General features: G+C 42.3%; 1 protein-coding gene across 4 annotated transcripts in view; it reads right to left on the reverse strand.

The window, feature by feature from the left end:
• Positions 1–17,399, reverse strand: part of nphs1 (NPHS1 adhesion molecule, nephrin) — a 37,061-nt gene extending 19,662 nt beyond the window's left edge. For 3 of the 4 annotated variants that reach the window (XR_003294886.1, XM_026294190.1, XM_026294189.1), the window contains exons 1-7: positions 17,299–17,375; positions 16,876–16,936; positions 13,793–13,870; positions 11,448–11,642; positions 7,364–7,486; positions 2,130–2,252; positions 1,330–1,411 (exon numbers count right to left, since the gene is read on the reverse strand). Coding sequence is in view for 3 of the 4 variants with exons in the window: in XM_026294190.1 (XP_026149975.1) it covers positions 1,330–1,411; positions 2,130–2,252; positions 7,364–7,486; positions 11,448–11,642; positions 13,793–13,870; positions 16,876–16,936; positions 17,299–17,352 (716 nt within the window). In the remaining variant the exon portion in view is untranslated. Of the gene's footprint in view, positions 1–1,329; positions 1,412–2,129; positions 2,253–7,363; positions 7,487–11,447; positions 11,643–13,792; positions 13,871–16,875; positions 17,058–17,298 lie in introns of all 4 variants that reach the window. The other variant, XM_033325625.1, reaches the window with a different exon arrangement.
• Between the last annotated feature and the right edge of the window lie 1,723 nt (positions 17,400–19,122).

A 19,122-nucleotide genomic window follows, 5' to 3' on the forward strand; every position in this document is an offset into this window, starting at 1 on the left:
AGTACACTCCAAGTGCTTTTACACTATTTGTCCAATCACACACACACACTGACACACTGACATCAGACAAATTGGGGTTCAGTGTCTTGCCCAAGGACACTTCGACATGTGGACTAGAGAAGCCAGGGATCAAACCACCAACCCTTTGGTTCATGGCCGACTGGCTGTACCTCCTGAGCTACAGATGTAAATATATTCCATTAAAAGTACAACTTGTCCTGCAGTCAAAATCCTACTAGAGTAACTTAATGATGCATCAGTGTGTAGGCACCATTTTACTGATGTAGTTATTCGAGGTCAAGCTAGTTTTAACTGCTTCATATACAGTTAGATTTAGTCCAATGCTTAATAATATAAGCACTGGGACTCCCCAAGGGTCAGAAGATAAATCTGGAGTTATGAAGACTAATGGGGTAGGAAAAGGAGAAAAAGTTCTGCTACACAAATTTGCAGATGTTTTTCTGACCTTTTCTCTAGTTTTTGTTTTGCTGAGTGTATTTATATTGATATTATTTAACAACCTGACAACTCCAAGCTGATGGGTGAGTGTAGTGGAGAATATAAGACTGTGTTTACATCTGAAATGTATTAAAGAAGAAGCAGCAGGAAATAGAAATAAATAAAGTAAAAGTACTTCAGGTTTATCCTTTTGTAGAGTACTTTAGCAAATATGCTTAGTAATTTTCCTCTTCCCTGTCTGGCCACTTGCAAGAACCATAAAATACATTTAAAAATGCACTTTGTGATGTACATACTACATCCACGAGTTCCTGCAGTACAGCGAATATATTCTGAGCCTTGTTTACTTTATCAGTTTATATCATATCATATCAAATTACAGTACAGTGTCAACCGTAACAATCACACATGGCCTACTGCTGTGCACGCTCAGTGTGAATATGAGGAGGGAGCATCAATATTGTCTAAGACCTCGGCTGTTCTGCAGTGGAGCTTCACAACGCTGCAGCTCCTCAGTACCAATGTTATCTCAGGATATGACAAGAGCTTATTATCTTTGACACAGAGGAGACAAGCAGGATTAAAGTAATCTATGGCGCTGTTTAATGTATAGGCACCTGGCAAACTGGCGCGCGTTGGATCTGTCTCGCTGCTGCAATGCAATTTTGTGCATTTGACAGAAGCTAATTCAATCGCACAGTGCCAAGTAACAGTTTGCTGTGTGCAGAAATTCATTGTGCTCACTAAGACAGAAGGAGGAAATAAGAGTGGGGCTAAAACAAGGGAAACAACAAAAAAAACAGAGACAAAGTTGGAGGGATTGAGCAGATCGGTGAGGGGAATGAGTCTGGCAGGCGAACGAACACATACGTTACTTCAGCACGCGTGTTCAGGAGCTTATCCTTTGAGCCAGACATGGTGAAAGACGCTGCACCTGTCAGCTCGACTCCATCTACAAACCACAGTACGGGTTGGGGGGGGGGATGCACAAAAAGAGAGAATACCATGTGTAAGTTTGTTGATGTGAAGCGGAGACAGTTATTCTCACACAACGGTAAATAACAAAACATGACAAATATGTGAACGTGAGTGTGGTAGAAAAACAGTATGTACCACTGACTTAACATGTCTATAGGTTTAAATCTCAGCGTGGCAATAAAAAAAAAAAAAGACTAAACCATTTACATCTTATTCAATACAACAAAGATTTATGTTTTAATAAGAGAAAAAGACAAATTCACAGCAACAAGACAACAACAGAACAGCCCTCTATCTCTCTCTGTCTCAGGACTGTACGCTGTAATCACTGTGACAGAGGAGCAGGAGGTAAAAGCAGAAAAATGGGAAATTGCAGTTGCTTTTGCAAACACCCAGGAACCTGTTATACATCCACTGTACATGAAATTTTAAAGTCAGTGGAAATTGGAAATTCAAATGTTCAGGCTATTTCCACCCACACAGTCTGCTCCTTTCAACTCTACTTTTCGAAGACTATGAAATAAGAAATTTTTCCTGAATTTGTATTTTATCCTCAGCAAAGTTGTGATTTAAATATTCAGGCTGCGACCTATTACGATTTCAATATGTAGAGTATCCAAAAGACTGTTGCCCTTTGCTCCAGCCTGTCAGGCTGACCATCTCTGTCAAGTGCAATTGAAAGGGTGACTCACCTTTATAAAGTGTGATTTTAGCTGCAGGCTTTGCATCAGGAGCAACACAGGTGACGGTGTATGTCCTGCCTGCCTCCCAGGCTGCTGTCATGTCCACCTCAAAATATGGCTTGGATGGAGGAACTGTATGAAAGAACCCACAGCTCATGATTCATATATTTGTCACTTCTGTAACTTGATATTCATCACATTAATTTAGGGTTAGTGGAGCTGCTGCTGTCTCGGATGAATATTAGCTAATGCAATGAGATGATAATAAGCACTTGTAGCTTTTGGGAGTGACTGGAAAGTCACACTGTCAGCTTTTGAGTGATTCGTCTCAGCGCGGTTTGACGTCCTGTTGAGTTAGAATACAAATTGTGGACAAGGAGAGAATACAGACATGAAATAATGATGAAACCAATCCACTGCTAATCTATCACAGCAAACACCGAAGCCTTCTCTCCTCAGATCACCCCCAAGCTAAATATGCGCTTTCTGGACTGATCAAAGCAGTCTTCACATCTCCACTGTTCTGGACTGCAAAGCCTTTTATCTGACCATAAACCAGGAACTCCAGGAAAAAACAGCATATAGTAGCTTTTAACACAAGTGACCCAAATTGCTTAGCAGTAAACTGAGAAATCTGTCACCGAGCATTCATCAAAAAGAAGTCTGCGTAGCTGTGAACCGCTCTTTATCAAGACTATCAGTTCATTCATGCAGACTGAATTCACAGGCAGGACTGGGAAACAGACACTGGCTGAGACAGTGCAGAGGAGAAGAGGTGCAGGAAGATGGCTGTGTCTGGTTTAAATCCACTGTGTGCTAACGTGTGGGTAAACAAGCAGGACCACAAGCAGCCAGTCTTTAAGTTTCTCTCCACTGTCTTTATAGTGGCATTTAAGACCAATTCCTGGCCACTAGGAGGAGCTGTTGCTGTGTGCAGAGCTGCCCATGGGCTCTAGTCTGCTATTGAGACAGATGAGATGTGGCTGCAGCTTCAAACTGATTTAAAAGAAGCAATTGAATCTGTGTGGACTGTGATGAGTTACCCAGAGCACTGCAGAGGCTCACGCTGCAATAATGAGATGCATTTGTTTATCCCCCCCCCGATCTTCCCCAAGAAGATGACTGGGCCCTGCATCTATTGACAGCCCCTGCACTCTCAATCTACTCAGGCCCACATGATTCACACAGAAGCATCACTTGTTGTGCTCGAGGAGTGTCTGGCAGCCTAACAAATCCTAAAATAAGAGTAATGATATGTTCACAAATGAGGCAGGCAGGTATCTCATCTTTTTCCTTGCTGGCCTATTCCTCTTATCTATCATTCGCTCCATCACTCCGCTCTAGCAACCCATGCCCCCCCACCCTCTTCCCTATCCTTCTTGACCACTGCAGTTAAACTGCAGAAGTGTGGGGGAAGGTGTGTTCCAGCACAGACTGGGAATTACAGCATTTCATCCATCACATCCACTCAGGCAAATCATGTGACCCAGTCAGCCCAGTCAGCACGAGCTCAGTCACATATATATTTGTACAATTTTGATAACCCATGTGGCCGACAACAGCACACGAATTCTTTCTAATTTACTAGACATGCACTCGGATCAAACAACAGAGAGCAACCACGCTGTTCTCTTGATTAACTCTTTCTGCTGCGTCTTTGCCTACTTGCCTGCCGGCTTTTCTATTTCATCTCTACCCTTCTCTCGCTGTCTGGCTCTATGTCTTTTATTAAGGTACATATATGAACATAAAAATAGACAGACGAGGGAAGACTTGCTCCTGCCGTTCAGACGAGAAACTGTGAGCCGCAAAATTCATTTCATTAGACAAATACAGATGGATGGATGGATAAGGCAGATAAGAAGCAGATTAGTAGACACACATCAATATGCATAGGCAGCACTTTCCACCTATCGTTCTCTCTCATTCATACACAAATGCACACACTCAAGTCTACAGTGCATGGAGATTTGCACACACAAACACACTGACACAGGAGAGTGAACGTGTCAGACGAGCAACATTCGTCTCATTTCATTCTAAAAACAGGCGCCAGCGTGTGCACAGTTAAACATGTGACACCAAGCTGATTCTCTGGAAAATACTGGAAGAGGCCCAGAGGAGAAAACAGTCTCTAAAAAGATTATTATGCAGAATTAAGGAAATAATGGAGACCAGAATATCAGACTTCTCAACATCAGACAGACACAACAACAACTCATCGGGTTTATGCACGTGCACGCAGGAGGATGCTCTTTTTTTCCTTTCTTTTCTGCATAAACACACATGCACGCACACATTCACACTCACATACACACTGGAGGTCTCAGGTGTGTGATCTCTGGCAATGAAAGCCTCTGAAACAGTGCTCTGTTTTTCCACTTCCTCTCACTCCCCCTCCATCAGCCTCTCTTCTGTTCTGGGGGAGAAGTGGAGCAGGTGTCTAGGACAGAAATAAGACCCTCCCACCCAGCCCCTCCCCTACTCCCAACTCCCCTCACGCACCCATACGCCGCACCTCACTCTCCCACTCCTAATGTCGCTCTTACCTTATGTTTTGAGTCTATTTATTACAGTTCAGTCCTTATTTGTCAGCATCTTTCCCCCGTGTGACGATTTACAAAACATATTTCACTCGCATGCAAAGTCTGAAGTGCCTCAGCTGTCCATCTACCTTAATGATACCCAGGTATCTTATTTTACTGCTCATAAAAATGTCTGCTGCTGATTGTGAAGACCCTGGCACTGCGACATCAGCTGGGTGCTGTAATATGCACATGTACAACACGTCGTCCTGTGATGGGGGCACGTCTTGGGCATCTGTCAGAACTTTTCTAGAATAATGATGAATAAAGTCACCATGTTCTATGTTGCCTGTGCCCCCGTTTATAAGTAGTTCCATTATTTATAACAGGGAATCCTAAAATGAAGGCTCATTATATACTCTTCAAAATGCTAAACTCATTAGCTACTGCAAAAAAACTCACCATAGCCCTGGTTCCTAAAATGTCCTCTAACCTCCAACCAACACTGATAACAAGCTTACACACATGGCGACACACACACATGCACATATCTCTGTAAGACCCAACTATGGCAACTGAATGAGTAACACAGTCTTAAACCAGAACACATCAAGAAATTGTTTTGAACATTTGCAGGAGGCATCTGTAGAGCCATGCAATGCGGTGAGCGAGAGCGTTGTTCATTAATAGGATTAAATGCTAAGGCTAATGGTATAAACTGAGACACAGGATGTGTCAGGTATGTGACGGGCAGAGTGCGGGGTAAGTTTTAGCACAGGAGGGGGTTTCAGCGGAGGGAGCAGAGGTTGTTATTGTCATGGATTACTCACTGCCACTTGATCTGCCTATTGCAGTAATCCCATATCTAAGCTGCGCAGGAAGGCAAAAACACACAGAAACGATGTTGCACCAATGGAAATGTCTTGAAAACATCTCTTTGTAAGTCCATGGATAAGGCTTATTGACATTTTTGCCTCCTGCTATTTACTGCCTGTGGTGAGCCATCTTGAATTAGCCAGTCATGATACCATTCCCTCTGACCCAAGAATCCAATTATAGGACCAGCAATCTCTGTTTTGTTTTCGCATTTCCACCCTCTTCTCCACTGTATCTCCTCATAAAGAGTTTATAGTGTTTGATTTGATGCAGGGCTTGATGGGATATGGCCATGGTTGACTGACCAGGGGTGTGGGGCCCTGGGAGCTGTAGTTCAGTGATGGAGAATTCTGCAGGGAACTCATCAGAGCCTGTGCTCTTCAAAAGGATGCACAGTTTCCAGTCCCAGTTCACCACTAACAGGAGATTAAATTCATCAGCTCATTATCCATCCCCAGATTAGTCACGTATTTTGAATCAGTTGAGTTGCTGGGATGGAACAAATGACCCTTTAGGACCAAGATGGCAGAATGCTTTTTAAGTCAGCTGCTTCACTCTTTGCCCTTTGCAGCAGTACAGCTGCAACTGTCCATCTGAAACAGTCAACAGCTGGAAAGTGCTCCCAAAACGCTGAACAAAAACACCAGCTGCGGCAGAAGTAGGATTCAGTAATGGTAAGTATAAATACCAGCAATCCCTGATGCAACACGAACAGAAATTCCCACACATTTTGGCCTTTTCGACAAAGCCACAGGCAATTGTGTTGGCTCTGTGCATGTGTGTGCACGTGCATTTGGCATCTCAGAGGTAACAAATGTGGGAGTCAAGCCTGCTGTGGCTGCAGGTGTGGGGTTGCTGCAGGACATAAGACGGCTGCAGTGCAGAACAGAACGCAGCAATTCAAAGGAGATGTCTACGCTCTATACCTCTTCCTATCCCACACCACCCGACATCCCTCCCACTGGCCCCATTGATGTCAAAAAAACCTGCTTTCTTCCCACAGGAGAATGAGGCCATGACAACCCCCAAACTCCCACCCCCCCTATTCACAAAAAAGGAAAAAGGTCACCAAAGGAAAATCCTGAAAGTGAGAGAAAGAGAGAGAGAGAGAGAGAGAGAGAGAGAGAGGGAGAAATGGTGTGGCAGTGAGCAACAGAGGGGGATGGAAGTAAATGAACTGTGCCTGGAGAAGAAAGGTTCTTTTAGAGCCCGTTACTTGCCACATATGGGTTTGCTCCCACAAGCAGGAGGAATAAGGAGAGAGGGATACCAGTTGTTACACAGTGACAACAGGTGCTCTATGTAGTTGCACAATTACATCTATTCCAGTCCATGTCTGAGGAGAAACTTTTCAATCACTTCCGTTATAATTTATTCCTGTGCAAGGGAGAGACACGAATCGCCCCGAGGCTCACCAGGCTGTACTCATACTTTCTATTGTGTAGCTGCTGTGTAAAGATATGAACTACTGGAACATGTGCAGATGGCATAGTGCTTTTTAAAGAAATAAATATTGTCTGAGAAGTTACAAAACCTATGATTTTCTTCATGGTTCATACATGCTTCAAATGTGGTTTAAAGGGGTCCTATCGTATGAAGGACACGCTAAATGTAGACTCTGCTTCAAACAAAGCTGCCTTATCTTTAGCAAATCACAGCTCTTTATCAATAGGAATGAATATTAAACAGCTCTTTATATGCTGATTGCCAGTCAAGAGGTCGTATATGTTACTGGAGTACTGAGGATACTCACTGTGCTTTATTACATACATTGTTTTGCTATTCTGTCAAAAAAGAACAAAAAAACATGGTTATGTTGACATATTGCATGGACATGCTCACTTAACACTTTGACCCAGGCTGTATTGGAAACGACTGCTGGACTGCTTTCAGACCGTCCGGCTTGACATTGATAGAGGGCGTCGTCTTCCAGTTGGGCCTTTTCAATTTGAAGATAATACTGTCCTGGAATAGAGATTTAGAGATTTATTATTTTCTGACATATTACGTTGTCATAAGGGTGTGCACACTAAATATATAAAAATAATTACTAAGAGGAGGGATTCATTTAGTTTTCTTGTTCATTCTCCACCGAGTATAAAATTCACTGTTGGTTGTACAGTGTATTTTTCATCTGTGGTGATTTCAGTGTGTGTGAATTATAGGCAATTTTCAACTTGGGAAATGGGAAAATTAACAATAAAGGCAATTTGTACAATACAGGCCTGGCATTTCAATTCAGTATGGTAATATACGGTAATATGGTAATATACTTTACTACTGACTTTGGGTGTTTGAACTGGTTATAAATAGACTCTTTTCTTATTTGTGTAGAATGAAAACATCTCACTTGCTGAGAACCTCCTGCTGTAGGCATTTCAATTGACATGCGATTGGTTTTTCTGTACTCGTAGCAGAGAGATTTTATTTCAGAATGAATTTCCAGTAAGGTGAATGAAATCCAACCCAAGATTCACAAGCCCGACTGCATAAACTGTCTATTAATTGATGCCAGGCAGAGTCCTTCTCTCTGTATCTGTCTTCTGATAGTCTAGCATGCCAGCAGGGCTTGAATTGTTTGATGCATTGCCATAACCTGTGGGGATTAGATGATGTTCACTGTTGGTTTTCCAGCTCCTGATTCTCTGGCTTTCAGCCTACCAACGTGTGCAAAATAGTATCTTGGTGTGACAACCGCCCAGGCCTAAAAATGCATGTGTCAAATAAGCTGGCAAGATAATTAACACCAACCAGAAGCAATTTCCACATCTAAGTTATCATTGAGTGCAGAGAGTGAGAGACATTGATGTTATTAATCATATTCGTCTTTCCTGAAATTACTCTCAAATAGTGCAATCAGGTTGTCGAGGTTGTGTATTTATGGTAGGGGAGATGGTGGATGGTTGCAATGTGATTTGCTTGTTTGTCTATTGCTCTATTTATTTCAAAATTGTGGGATACAGTATATATACTGTACATATCCATTATGTCTGCAGCAGAGTATATCTGCTCGTCTGCAATTCAGCGTCTGTGCATTGGCCTTAAAGCTGAAAATATATATGGTTACATAAGCTCCAATAGAAGGAGAAAGGCAAAGAGAAAACTAACTAGAGTAGCTAGGACAACAATGTTCCTCATATTCAGTTATGCACGCATAATCAATATAGTTCCCTCTAATTTATTTTGTCACATGTTTAGGGCTAATTGATTATACCTGGGTCAATATAAAGCCTATACACACCTGATTCATTACATTTAACAACAGCCTCATTTGCACCAGCATGTGATTAAGATCAAATTTATATGTGACTATAATTTGCCAATTTAGAAATATTTGATAGTTTGGATGGATCAGCCTCCAAAACACCGGGGGTGGATGAGATCCGCCCCGAGTACCTCAAGTCTCTGGATGTAGATGGGCTGTCATGGCTGACACACCTGTACAACATCGCGTGGCAATCGGGGACAGTACCCCTGGATTGGCAGACTGGGGTGGTGGTCCCTCTTTTTAAGAAGGGGAACCAGAGGGTGTGTTCCAACTACAGAGGGATCACACTCCTCAGCCTTCCTGGGAAGGTCTATGCCAGGGTGCTGGAGAGGAGGATCCGGCCGGTGGTCAAACCTCGGATCCAGGAGGAACAATGGGGTTTTCGTCCCGGTCATGGAACACTGGACCAGCTCTGTACCCTCTCAAGGGTGCTCGATGGTTCATGGGAGTTTGCCCAACCAGTTCACATGTACTTTGTTGACCACAGAAGGCATTTGACCGGGTCCTTCGCAACATCCTGTGGGAGGTGCTCCAGGAGTATGCTGAGGGCTATCCGGTCTCTGTACAAACGGAGCAGGAGCTTTGTTTGCATTGCCGGCTGTAAGTCAGACCTGTTCCCAGTGCATGTTGAACTCCAGCAAGGCTGCCCTTTGTCACCGGTTCTGTTCATTATTTTTATGGACAGAATTTCTAGGCACAGCCAAGGGCCGGAGGGAGTCCAGTTCGGGGACCACAGCATTTCATCTCTGCTTTTTGCAGATGATGTTGTCTTATTGGCTCCATCGAGCCAGGACCTCCAGCATGCGTTGGGGCGGTTTGCAACCGAGTGTGAAGCAAGTGTGAACCGAGTGTGAACCTCCAAGTCCGAGGCCATGGTTCTCAATCGGAAAAAGGTGGCTTGCCATCTTTAGGCCAGGGGAGAGAGCCTGCCTCAGGTGGAGGAGTTTAAGTATCTTGGGGTCTTGTTCACGAGTGAGGGAAGGATGGAATGCTAGATTGACAGACGGATCAGGGCATCGGCAGCAGTAATGCGGTCGGTGTACCGGTCCATCGTGGTGAAAAATTTACCAGTCAATCTACGTTCTTACTCTCACCTATGGTCATGAGCTTTGGGTCATGACCAAAAGGACAAGGTCAAAACGCTGTCTTCATGTGTGTCCATTCACAATTTAATTTTCTCTGACTGCCTGATTGAATGGCCCTGTGTCATTTACTGCAATTAAGTTACACCTTGTGGATCAATGAGTGAAAATAAATTAAGAAGAGCTCAATGTGTCGGTGCCTGAGCAGGTTGTTCTACCTGTGTCTTTACAATGTTCGCTGTTGCACACGAAATGCCAGAAATGTCGATACACATTTACATAATTGCTCCAGCTTGAAGAAACTAAGACTACTACATCTACTGTAAGTATATGTAGAAATCAACGCTGGGCTCTTCTGTGCGACCGTGATTTCCGTGGTTTGTTTTTTTTTTGGCATCAATAAACACCACTGATGGTGACAATCAGTGAAAACTGGAATGTGAAAGTGCAGTCAAGTGTTACCTTTTGCTCTTTCCGTGCAGTGCAAAGTGAATGCGTACATCACTCTGGAGTTTCTTTTCTTGAGAAAGCGTACCTGTACTGACAGGTATTTTATTTCTGATTGCATGACTCTGCCAGTCTTGTGGTCTGTATGTTTGTGTCCTCGATTTTAACTGTTGAAATTTTGCGTCTGTGCAGGGTCATTTTCTAACCCCGCACCTGCTGTAGTTCTGACTGACAACTATTCAGCTGACAAACATTTTCTTTACGTAAACACCAGGCATCAATATACATGGATAATGCATGGGCATCCATACATCTCACATGGTTTATGTGTCTTTGGTGGTCTCCCACACTGTGCAACAGTGAAGAGCGGCTTGTCTAGTTGTGGGCTGATCGGGAACAGATGCTCTTCTCTTACTCGGGATTGCCTTCTAATTGGCTATTACTTTTTATAGACTGTGGTGCAGATTCTGCAACACGCTTTATTCCCTGCCACATTTCACTGATTTGCTGACACTCTGTTGCTTTAATTTCTTTCTTTCTTTTATTTTATTTTTTTTGTCTTTACATGTGAGTGACAGCGAGGGGGATCTGTGAGCGTCTGTTGACAATCTCATCACCACCTCAGTCCCAGATGCTGCCTGTATAGAGAACTAGTGTGCCATAAAGTTATTGTAATGTCTGTGTTGGGTTAATGCAGCGCTTTAAAGCCATGGCAACAACACCATCTCATTTACTTTCAGAGTAGTCAACATCAAGCTGCTTCCTGAATTGACAACACTTTATAATTTAAACCATATGAACAATATGTCGCAAGGAAATAAAGCATATTAATCTAATAGTGACAGTATGTAATGGTGTTATTTTCTCTGGTACAGCTTATGTTCACTTTTCATATCTGACAGTGCCTCAGCTTCAACCTTGACCATGAGTTGATTTTATCTGTGAGATTTTATTAAACTTTGCCAAACCCATAAACTTCATGAGTCACTGAGCCATAGGCAATTTATGATTTCTAATTCTGGTGTCTTTTTAGTGTTGCTTTTATCAGACAATTTCATTTACTTGAATTGGATAGGCCGATTAAAGCACAATACATCATAAACCATGTTCTGTGAGTATCCCCGTTTACCTGTGTTGGGTTTTCCAATCATGCTGTAGCGTGGAAAGCCTGGCAGGCTTCGCTGGGGTCCCAGGAGGAGGCCATCTTTCACCCACTGCACTGTCCCTGAGGCCCGCAGAACTTCGCACTTCAACAGAACTGTGGCTCCTTGCAGCACAGTGTGGTTCTTGGGTTCAGACCTGAAGGCCTGCTGGGCATACGTGCCTGAAGACATTCAAAGAAGAGCAAGGAAGTGTGGTGGGTGATGAGATTTCATGCAAAGAAGTGGAGAGGAACAAACTAGAGTGTTATGGAGGAAATAAAAGGAGTAGAGAGAGCATGACATTAATATACACCACGGGAATGCAGTCTTGTAGTCTTTGTCTGAGAAGGCACCCCATTGTGTCTGGCCACATTATTCATTCTGGCATATATTTTATTGATGGGAAACTGCAGTGATCCAGCCCTGAAAATTAGTCAATAAAGTAATTACTGCGAATTAAATCCCCCCTCAGCCATGCAGATAGGGGTGGGGGGAGGAAAAAAAGCATGGGGGTATCAGAGACCTCATTTACCTGCGGTTTTTCTTCAATGTCGATGCCTCACCAGCTAATTCCTCTTGGGAAGAGTAATGATTATCACTTTAATCCAACTTGTTTGTCATAGGTGGGGTTGGCCATCCTTCAACCAGGATCTTAGGTGACTTTGGTGCAGTGTGCTCAAGTCAGAAAAACAACCTTAAAGCTGACTGCCCATGAGCCTGTAACACTGGGGCCAGGATTATATGATTATTATACAGAGGGGTTTATGAATAAATTCAGTTCAAGGAGCCAAATGCAACTGCATACTCCAATTAGTGGCTAATATCTAAGTGTGAATCTCGTTTAAACAATGCCCCACAGAGAAGCCAGCCTGATTCCGTTAGGCTGTTTGAATCTTGACCTTCATTGAAGCAATGACCAAGTTGTTTGTGAAGTGCATGCTCTGTTGCATCTGACAACATGAGTGAGAGGCAGAGCTCTTAGATCAAGGCTGAACCAGTCACCTCACGTCAAATATGAAGGGCAAGATTGGCCATTACAGAGGATGCATACAAACAACCAAACACAGGAGATGATTTCCATACAGTTTACATGAATGAATACTCAACAGCGGTCTACAGTGGCCGCTGAAATAGTACCATACTTCAGTGTCGTAGAAAAACTCTACACCATACAACTTTTTTTAACATGTGACCGACTGTAAAAATATGAAGCACCACAGCTTTAAAAGACAGAAGTAGGCCTATTTCAACTGAACTGTATTAACTGAGACATATTTACACGCTTGCACAAATGCAAATAATACTACTAATAATGGCTTCACTGCATTTGAGTTAATCCAGGGAGCAAACATGCACAGGTCACTGGAAATGCATGACCTGGAGTCAGCATAAAAATAGGACTTTACATAGCAATATTATATAGAGTGAAAATGTCTATTGCAGAAACTTTTAAAGTAAAATCCAAAACTATGGTCACTATATTATCAGATAATTAAGGGTTATGTTTGGCATGTTCCATGAACTGTAAGTCAGTGGGCTAATCACCATAGAAACTAGTGAGGAAATATTGTGCTCATAATATTCAGTAGCAGAAGAAAAATGATGTTGGTGTTATTTATTTTCTATATAAACCACTCAGAGCCAAAGGGCGAAAAAAGGAGGGACACATCCAGTCTATAAAAATCGTCAAGTATAAAAAGAACTTCACCATGCCTTGGACCTTGAGCAAAACCATACCAAACAACACTGTTAAAAAAGAAAAGCCATCATGGTCGCAGCTGAAGGGGTAGTTCAACGAAGCTATTTACATGAAACGCTAATAATCTATGATTGAGTTTACATTTCACTAGAATAAATAATAAATCAACCAGTTAACAGAATGCAACCGCTGGTTTCTTGTTTGAATAAGTAATAAGAACAGACGAAGGGAGCAAAAACAATATTTGAGTCCTGTACACCACTTCAGTTTGGTTTTTGATGTCTTGATTTGCTCTGAAGTTGGAAAACTAAAAGTGAAAAGAGGTGTGTAAACAGCTGTCACAGTGAGCCCATTAACTCTGTGGTAAACCTGTTATCTTTAATAAGATCATCACAGTATCAGCGATAAGTATGGGATTAACCAGGTTTCTCTAAGTGTCTTACATTTACAGTACATGCATCACTGTAAACCTGAGCTACTTGTAGACATACAGGAGCCGTTTGCTTATTTTTATATAGCTTTGAATAAGGCCAAGGTTCCCAGAGCTCAGCGAACGGCCTGGACACGGCTGGACCTTGAAAAGGCCACAGATGCAGTAAATGATAGGTCTATGGTCACATTTGATTCTCTTACCCCAGATGAGACAGAGAAAGGGTAGTGCTGATGGAGACACAATCTGTGCTGACAACAAGTCCATTTCACCACTGACACCTGACAACAAGAATCAGAAAGAAAACATGACACATACAAAAACATAAACTCCCACATGCCTGTATTCACAATATGCATTTTGAGATGTAGGTCCAACAGTGTAGTGTTTCAATTTAATAGCAGTAGTGTATTTTCATATTTACTTGCTTATTTTTATGGTTTGACTCTGTGACAACATGTGTATTTACAGTACTATTTAAAAAATCTACTTAACATCTGACTCTAGTCTTACAAGCTTTTTAACAAGCACATCATTACAGTAAACCTTTCAATCAATCAGCCAGTCCATCAGTCCTGCAATTAAAACGTATCATTAAAAAGCCAAAAGGTGTTTTAAAAGATCATTATAATGGTGTAATCACAATTTTAATGTGTAGAAAATGAGAATAGCGCCGGTAAGTTGTGCTTTAGATGAGGAGTGTTGGCTTGATTAGTCAAGTTAATGTTTCCTGGTGCCTCACAACTTCTCTTTAAAATTATATATTTGAGTTTGTGATTAGTTTTGACATCACATTGACATCAGCTACTGTTGCTTCTTTTGGGTTTTTTATTTTTCCTTCACTCACAGAATCAGCCAAAGGTCTTAACTTACAGAGCAGATACCTACAATATATATTTCTATGGTTTCAAATGGAGCAAAATTTCTATTCTGTGCAAGGTCATTTTCAAGTAGCATTTACATGAACGGAAACCCATGACTATATGGAAGCATTTGTATATATATATATATATATATATATATATATATATGTGTGTGTATGTGTGTGTGTGTGTGTGTGTGTGTACTACTGTCTCTGTATCAGTTGTATTTATCTGAGCCTACCATTTTTTTGTGATGACAATAACATTTGTTTGTTGAGTCACATAAACCAGGGCTTTCTGGGCTCAGTATATCAGAAAACATGTCAGTTCTATGTTGCTTAATTTGTTGTTTATCTTAAAGACTTGGTGACTAAATAGGTTAAGTAATGCAACGGTACACACATTAGACTTGCCAAAACAACTTATTTCCCATGGATCCATATATATATATATATATATATATATATGTAGAGAATAAAACTTGGGTTCACAGTCGTTGCATCCAATACTCTTCCTTATTTGACCAGGAAGAGCCCTCTATGGATTGTAAGTCAGTTTGTAATCACTTCAATTTATCTGCTGCAGGAGTGGAACAAATAATAGTGATTTACTTAATTGAAAACTAAATATTTTCTCATCTGAATAGACAAAATGAATTGAAGGCAACGGCTCTTTGACGCATCTCCCCTCAGTCGATTAGTTGCACTCCAACAGGCTTTGATAAGAATTAACTCACACTCAATTATTTTTTCGCTCTCAAAACATTTGTGTATTTCAGAGCCCCCAGTATACTCTTTGAGCACACAAGGGCAATTACTTCCCTCTTCAATGAATAGAAATTCTTTTCCTGAGGTTAAAAGTGCCCGTCTTCTTTTCATCTCAGTCTCTTTTAATGTCTTGTGTAGGTAAACACAAACACAGTCATTATATCCTGCCCTGTTTAGGGAAAATTCTACATGCTTTGCATTTCACACTTATCCATCTTTTAATAGAGGCTACAGGAATTCTTTCATTTTCCTACAATAGAAGGGAAAAAGCCATAATTTGAGATTTTGACCCCAAATAGCAGGTATTCACTGTGTGGAAGAGAAGTGTCTGGCCAACACAGGAAGGTTGCTGCTGGCCTCATGAGCCACATTTTCACTGGGACTCTTAATGAAAGCAGACAGAGCCTATCTGACCTCCCCACATTCCCATTACCTAGTCAAACAACCGCCCTAATTGCTTTAAGCATATAGCTGTCGCAACAATATTGATTCACTGACAGATATTTGGATTTAGTGTCGGAAAAATCAGCGACGAAGGTAACGCTTGTGGCATAACGGTGATATGTCATTTTGCTGCTGCTTAAAATGAACATTAGATAAATATAGGACTGAGTAGAACTTTAATCTGATTTCTAATATAAAAATACCCATATTTTATTAAAATAGCACTTATTGCCTTCGCTTTTACTTTGTTCTTCAACAGTTTCTTACAAATGCAAATTTGTGATTTGTGTTTGATTTGAAATTTGATTCGCTTTTAGAGACGAGGCTGTCGCTCTTCCCGCAAGGGCATTAGAAGCAGCTGAACTATTCAGCGTGACCCCCGACAGGTAGATTTTTAATGGTGTCTTTCATAACATCATCAAACGACTCAATACACTCGATCCTAAACCAATTTAACGCGAAACCACATGAAATCATTCAATGTACAGAAAATGAAGTTTCAACCTCCATGCAGTGATCCAATTCAAATGTGGTCGTACATCTTAATACCTGCCTAACCTCTTACCAATCTCACCAACTGCCTGAGGCTCCAATCACTACAGATTAGAGAAGTGGTGCTGTGAACTGCTTTAATACCAACCTGCAGATAACAGGCTTTCTAAGAGATGCAGATTAGATTATCACCAGAATCTAATTAATCGGAATCGCTTGACTGTACATTAAAACAGGGCATTCTTTAAGCAGTTTGATTAAAACCTGGTTGATTGTGCTGAACACAGAAGGACTGCACCTCAGGGCTCGAGTACAGGCAGGCTAAATCACACCGGCTTGGTCCGGCAGTTCAGTACAACCGTAACAATATACATGTCCAGTACGACTTCAAGGCCCATAAGAAACCCCAAGTTAGGTGTTCGTGTGTTATTTGTCTCAGTTTCCCTTCAGCTCAAAGTGTTCAAGTTTACTGGATTACTGACTTTGCCGTACACACTCACACACCCGCACTCCTCAGGAAAAAGTTGAGACAGAAAGGCAAAACCTCTTTTCAACCTCTACCGACTGAAGCACATCTACCTGCCTAGGGTGCACCCAGAAAAGGAGTGAGGCAGTGCAGACAGACGTACAGAGAGGGTGTATCTCCTTAAAAAAAAAAAAAAGCCAAGAAGCTTTGAATAGGTGTGTGGATTTGCATGAGAGGAAGAGAGCTGTGCTTACCTGTTGAGTGACGCTGAGGCTCAGGAGCGTCTTTTTGTCTTCCTGATCTACAGATGGCTCTCTGAACACAAGTGAGCAACGGAGATGTTAAAGAATGCCAATGGGACTCCCCCTTCTCTCACTCCTTAGTCTAAGACAGAGGCAAACAGATGAAGCGAGAGGGAGAGAGGCAGAAGTAGAGACTGAAGAATGAAGTGTGCAGGGAAGAAGAGAAGTGCTGGTTAGAAGAGGGTCACCTGAACAAGAAAGATGTCAAAAGATGTCAAAAATTTCATCGCTGCTCAAAGGATTAGAAGAATTTGAAGGTAACACATGAACAAACTGGCCATTTAAAAGTTACAGGACCTCTTGTTTCAGTACAGTTGGAGAAATAACTATGAAGGCTAAAGGAAATTGCAGCGAGCCAGTAATAGGAGCATGTACCTTCTTTCTGTTCTGCCGTTCTGGGGAGCATTCATGGAACTCATTATTTTGCATTTCACTGTGATAGGTTGGGAGGAGCAGAGCAGCCCTCAAAGATACAGATGCAACATGGATGTCTTCACAGTTGGTAGTTTGTAACATTTATGCTCATATATAATGGATGGAATAGAGTATCCACATCACTGTATTTCCCATACTGAATACTCCTGGGGTGATCTGCTCTGCTGCATAGACAGAGAACACACACAGGACAAAGAACTGACTTTCAACTGTGGAATATTTGATTTTTTTTCCTGAATATTTCTTTATCAATTATATACTTCCAAGTGAATGGTGGCTGGAGAATACCACCAGTTTGCTCGGTGTAATATAGTGAAAGCTCTTCTTCAAGACAACTTAAAGGTCATGTTTGTTTTCCACATGCATGTATTTTTCATTCAAACTGTTGATAGGTCACAGTTGCGGTGTAGCTCTGTGTTGACAGCGTGTAAAAGCTATTTGCTCAGTAGAAACACAAAAGCAGTTATACGGCTGCATCTGTTGTTCCCCTATGGGTCAGCCATGCAGTAATGATAGACCAATCACTGTCTGTGGGTATGGTGCTAAGAAACTCCCACATTTGTGCAGCAGGCAATAAAGAAAGACTGGCAAAAACACACACACCCTCACAGTGGCACAGATTCAAGGACTGCAACCTTATGCTGTGCATACTGCAAATTACCAGTGTCCAGTCTCCTCTCTGTGTAGAGTGGTGTATGCGTGCAGGCAGTGCAAGTGGGTGTGTGTGGCCCAGATGTTAGCAGCTGGGTTGTGTAGTCAGAGCTGGCCCCACAGACAGTCATTAAGCCCAGCAGCCCAGGGCTGGAAGGTTAATTCCCTCGCCTGGAGGGGTATGTAGGTGGGAGGCAGGAGGAAAGGGAGGAGAGAGGTGCAGGATGAGGAGGAGAGGGGGGGGGGGCAATGGGAGGCGAGGGGGCTGTGAAGCTCAGCACTCAGTTCACACAAACAGCACTGTCAGCAAGAGTAGAGCTGTTCCACTGCCAGACGAAGGAAGAGGAGGGAGAGAGCTGGGGCCTGACAGAGAGGTGTTGAGGGAGGGAGGGAGACGGACAGAGGACCTGAAGATGAATGGAGAGAGGGGAAATTCAGGAGAGAGGAGGGAAATACAGTAAGAGGGTAAAAAGAATTGATGTCAGGAGGTTAGACAGGCAGAGGGTGGGATGAAGGGGACACGGACGAGCAAGGTAATGGAGCGAGAGAAACGGATGGAGGAAGGAGACAGAGAGATACTGTAAAATGGACTGTGGAGTGATGAATAGAAGACGAGGGAGGAGCGAGGGATGGGGGGAGATGGGAGGAAGGCTGACATGAGGAGTTGTTTTGAAAACAGGAAGTCTACTGACTCAGAGCGGTGCAGCAGGGAAAACAAGGAGGAAGATTAATCAAAGAAAGCAATAAGCACTATGGTGGAAAGTAACACAATACGTGGAAGACCGAAAGACAGGGCTGTGTCCAGGAGATTGATTCAGAAAAGTGGAGTAGGAGTGAGACTGCATGTGATATTTTTGTGCGACTGAGCTCCTGTGAATGCCTGTGGGTGTGTTCACTGCGCTGGATAAGCAATGTGGCAGCTCAGATTGGGTCACTTGTCAAAATAAAGAAAAAATGTTTAATTATAAACTGAGTGTGACAGTGCAGAGTCAGTAGCTGTCTGACACCTTAGACAGAGATATTCCACACCTAATATGAGATTCACACCAAGAGGATTTAACTAGTTCAGCGCCCACAGTTCTTCAGAACCGGTTAATTTAATGAAAAGGGGCC

This window comes from Mastacembelus armatus, chromosome 16 (assembly GCF_900324485.2).
Source record: "Mastacembelus armatus chromosome 16, fMasArm1.2, whole genome shotgun sequence".
In the NCBI taxonomy this organism is placed as follows: domain Eukaryota; kingdom Metazoa; phylum Chordata; class Actinopteri; order Synbranchiformes; family Mastacembelidae; genus Mastacembelus; species Mastacembelus armatus.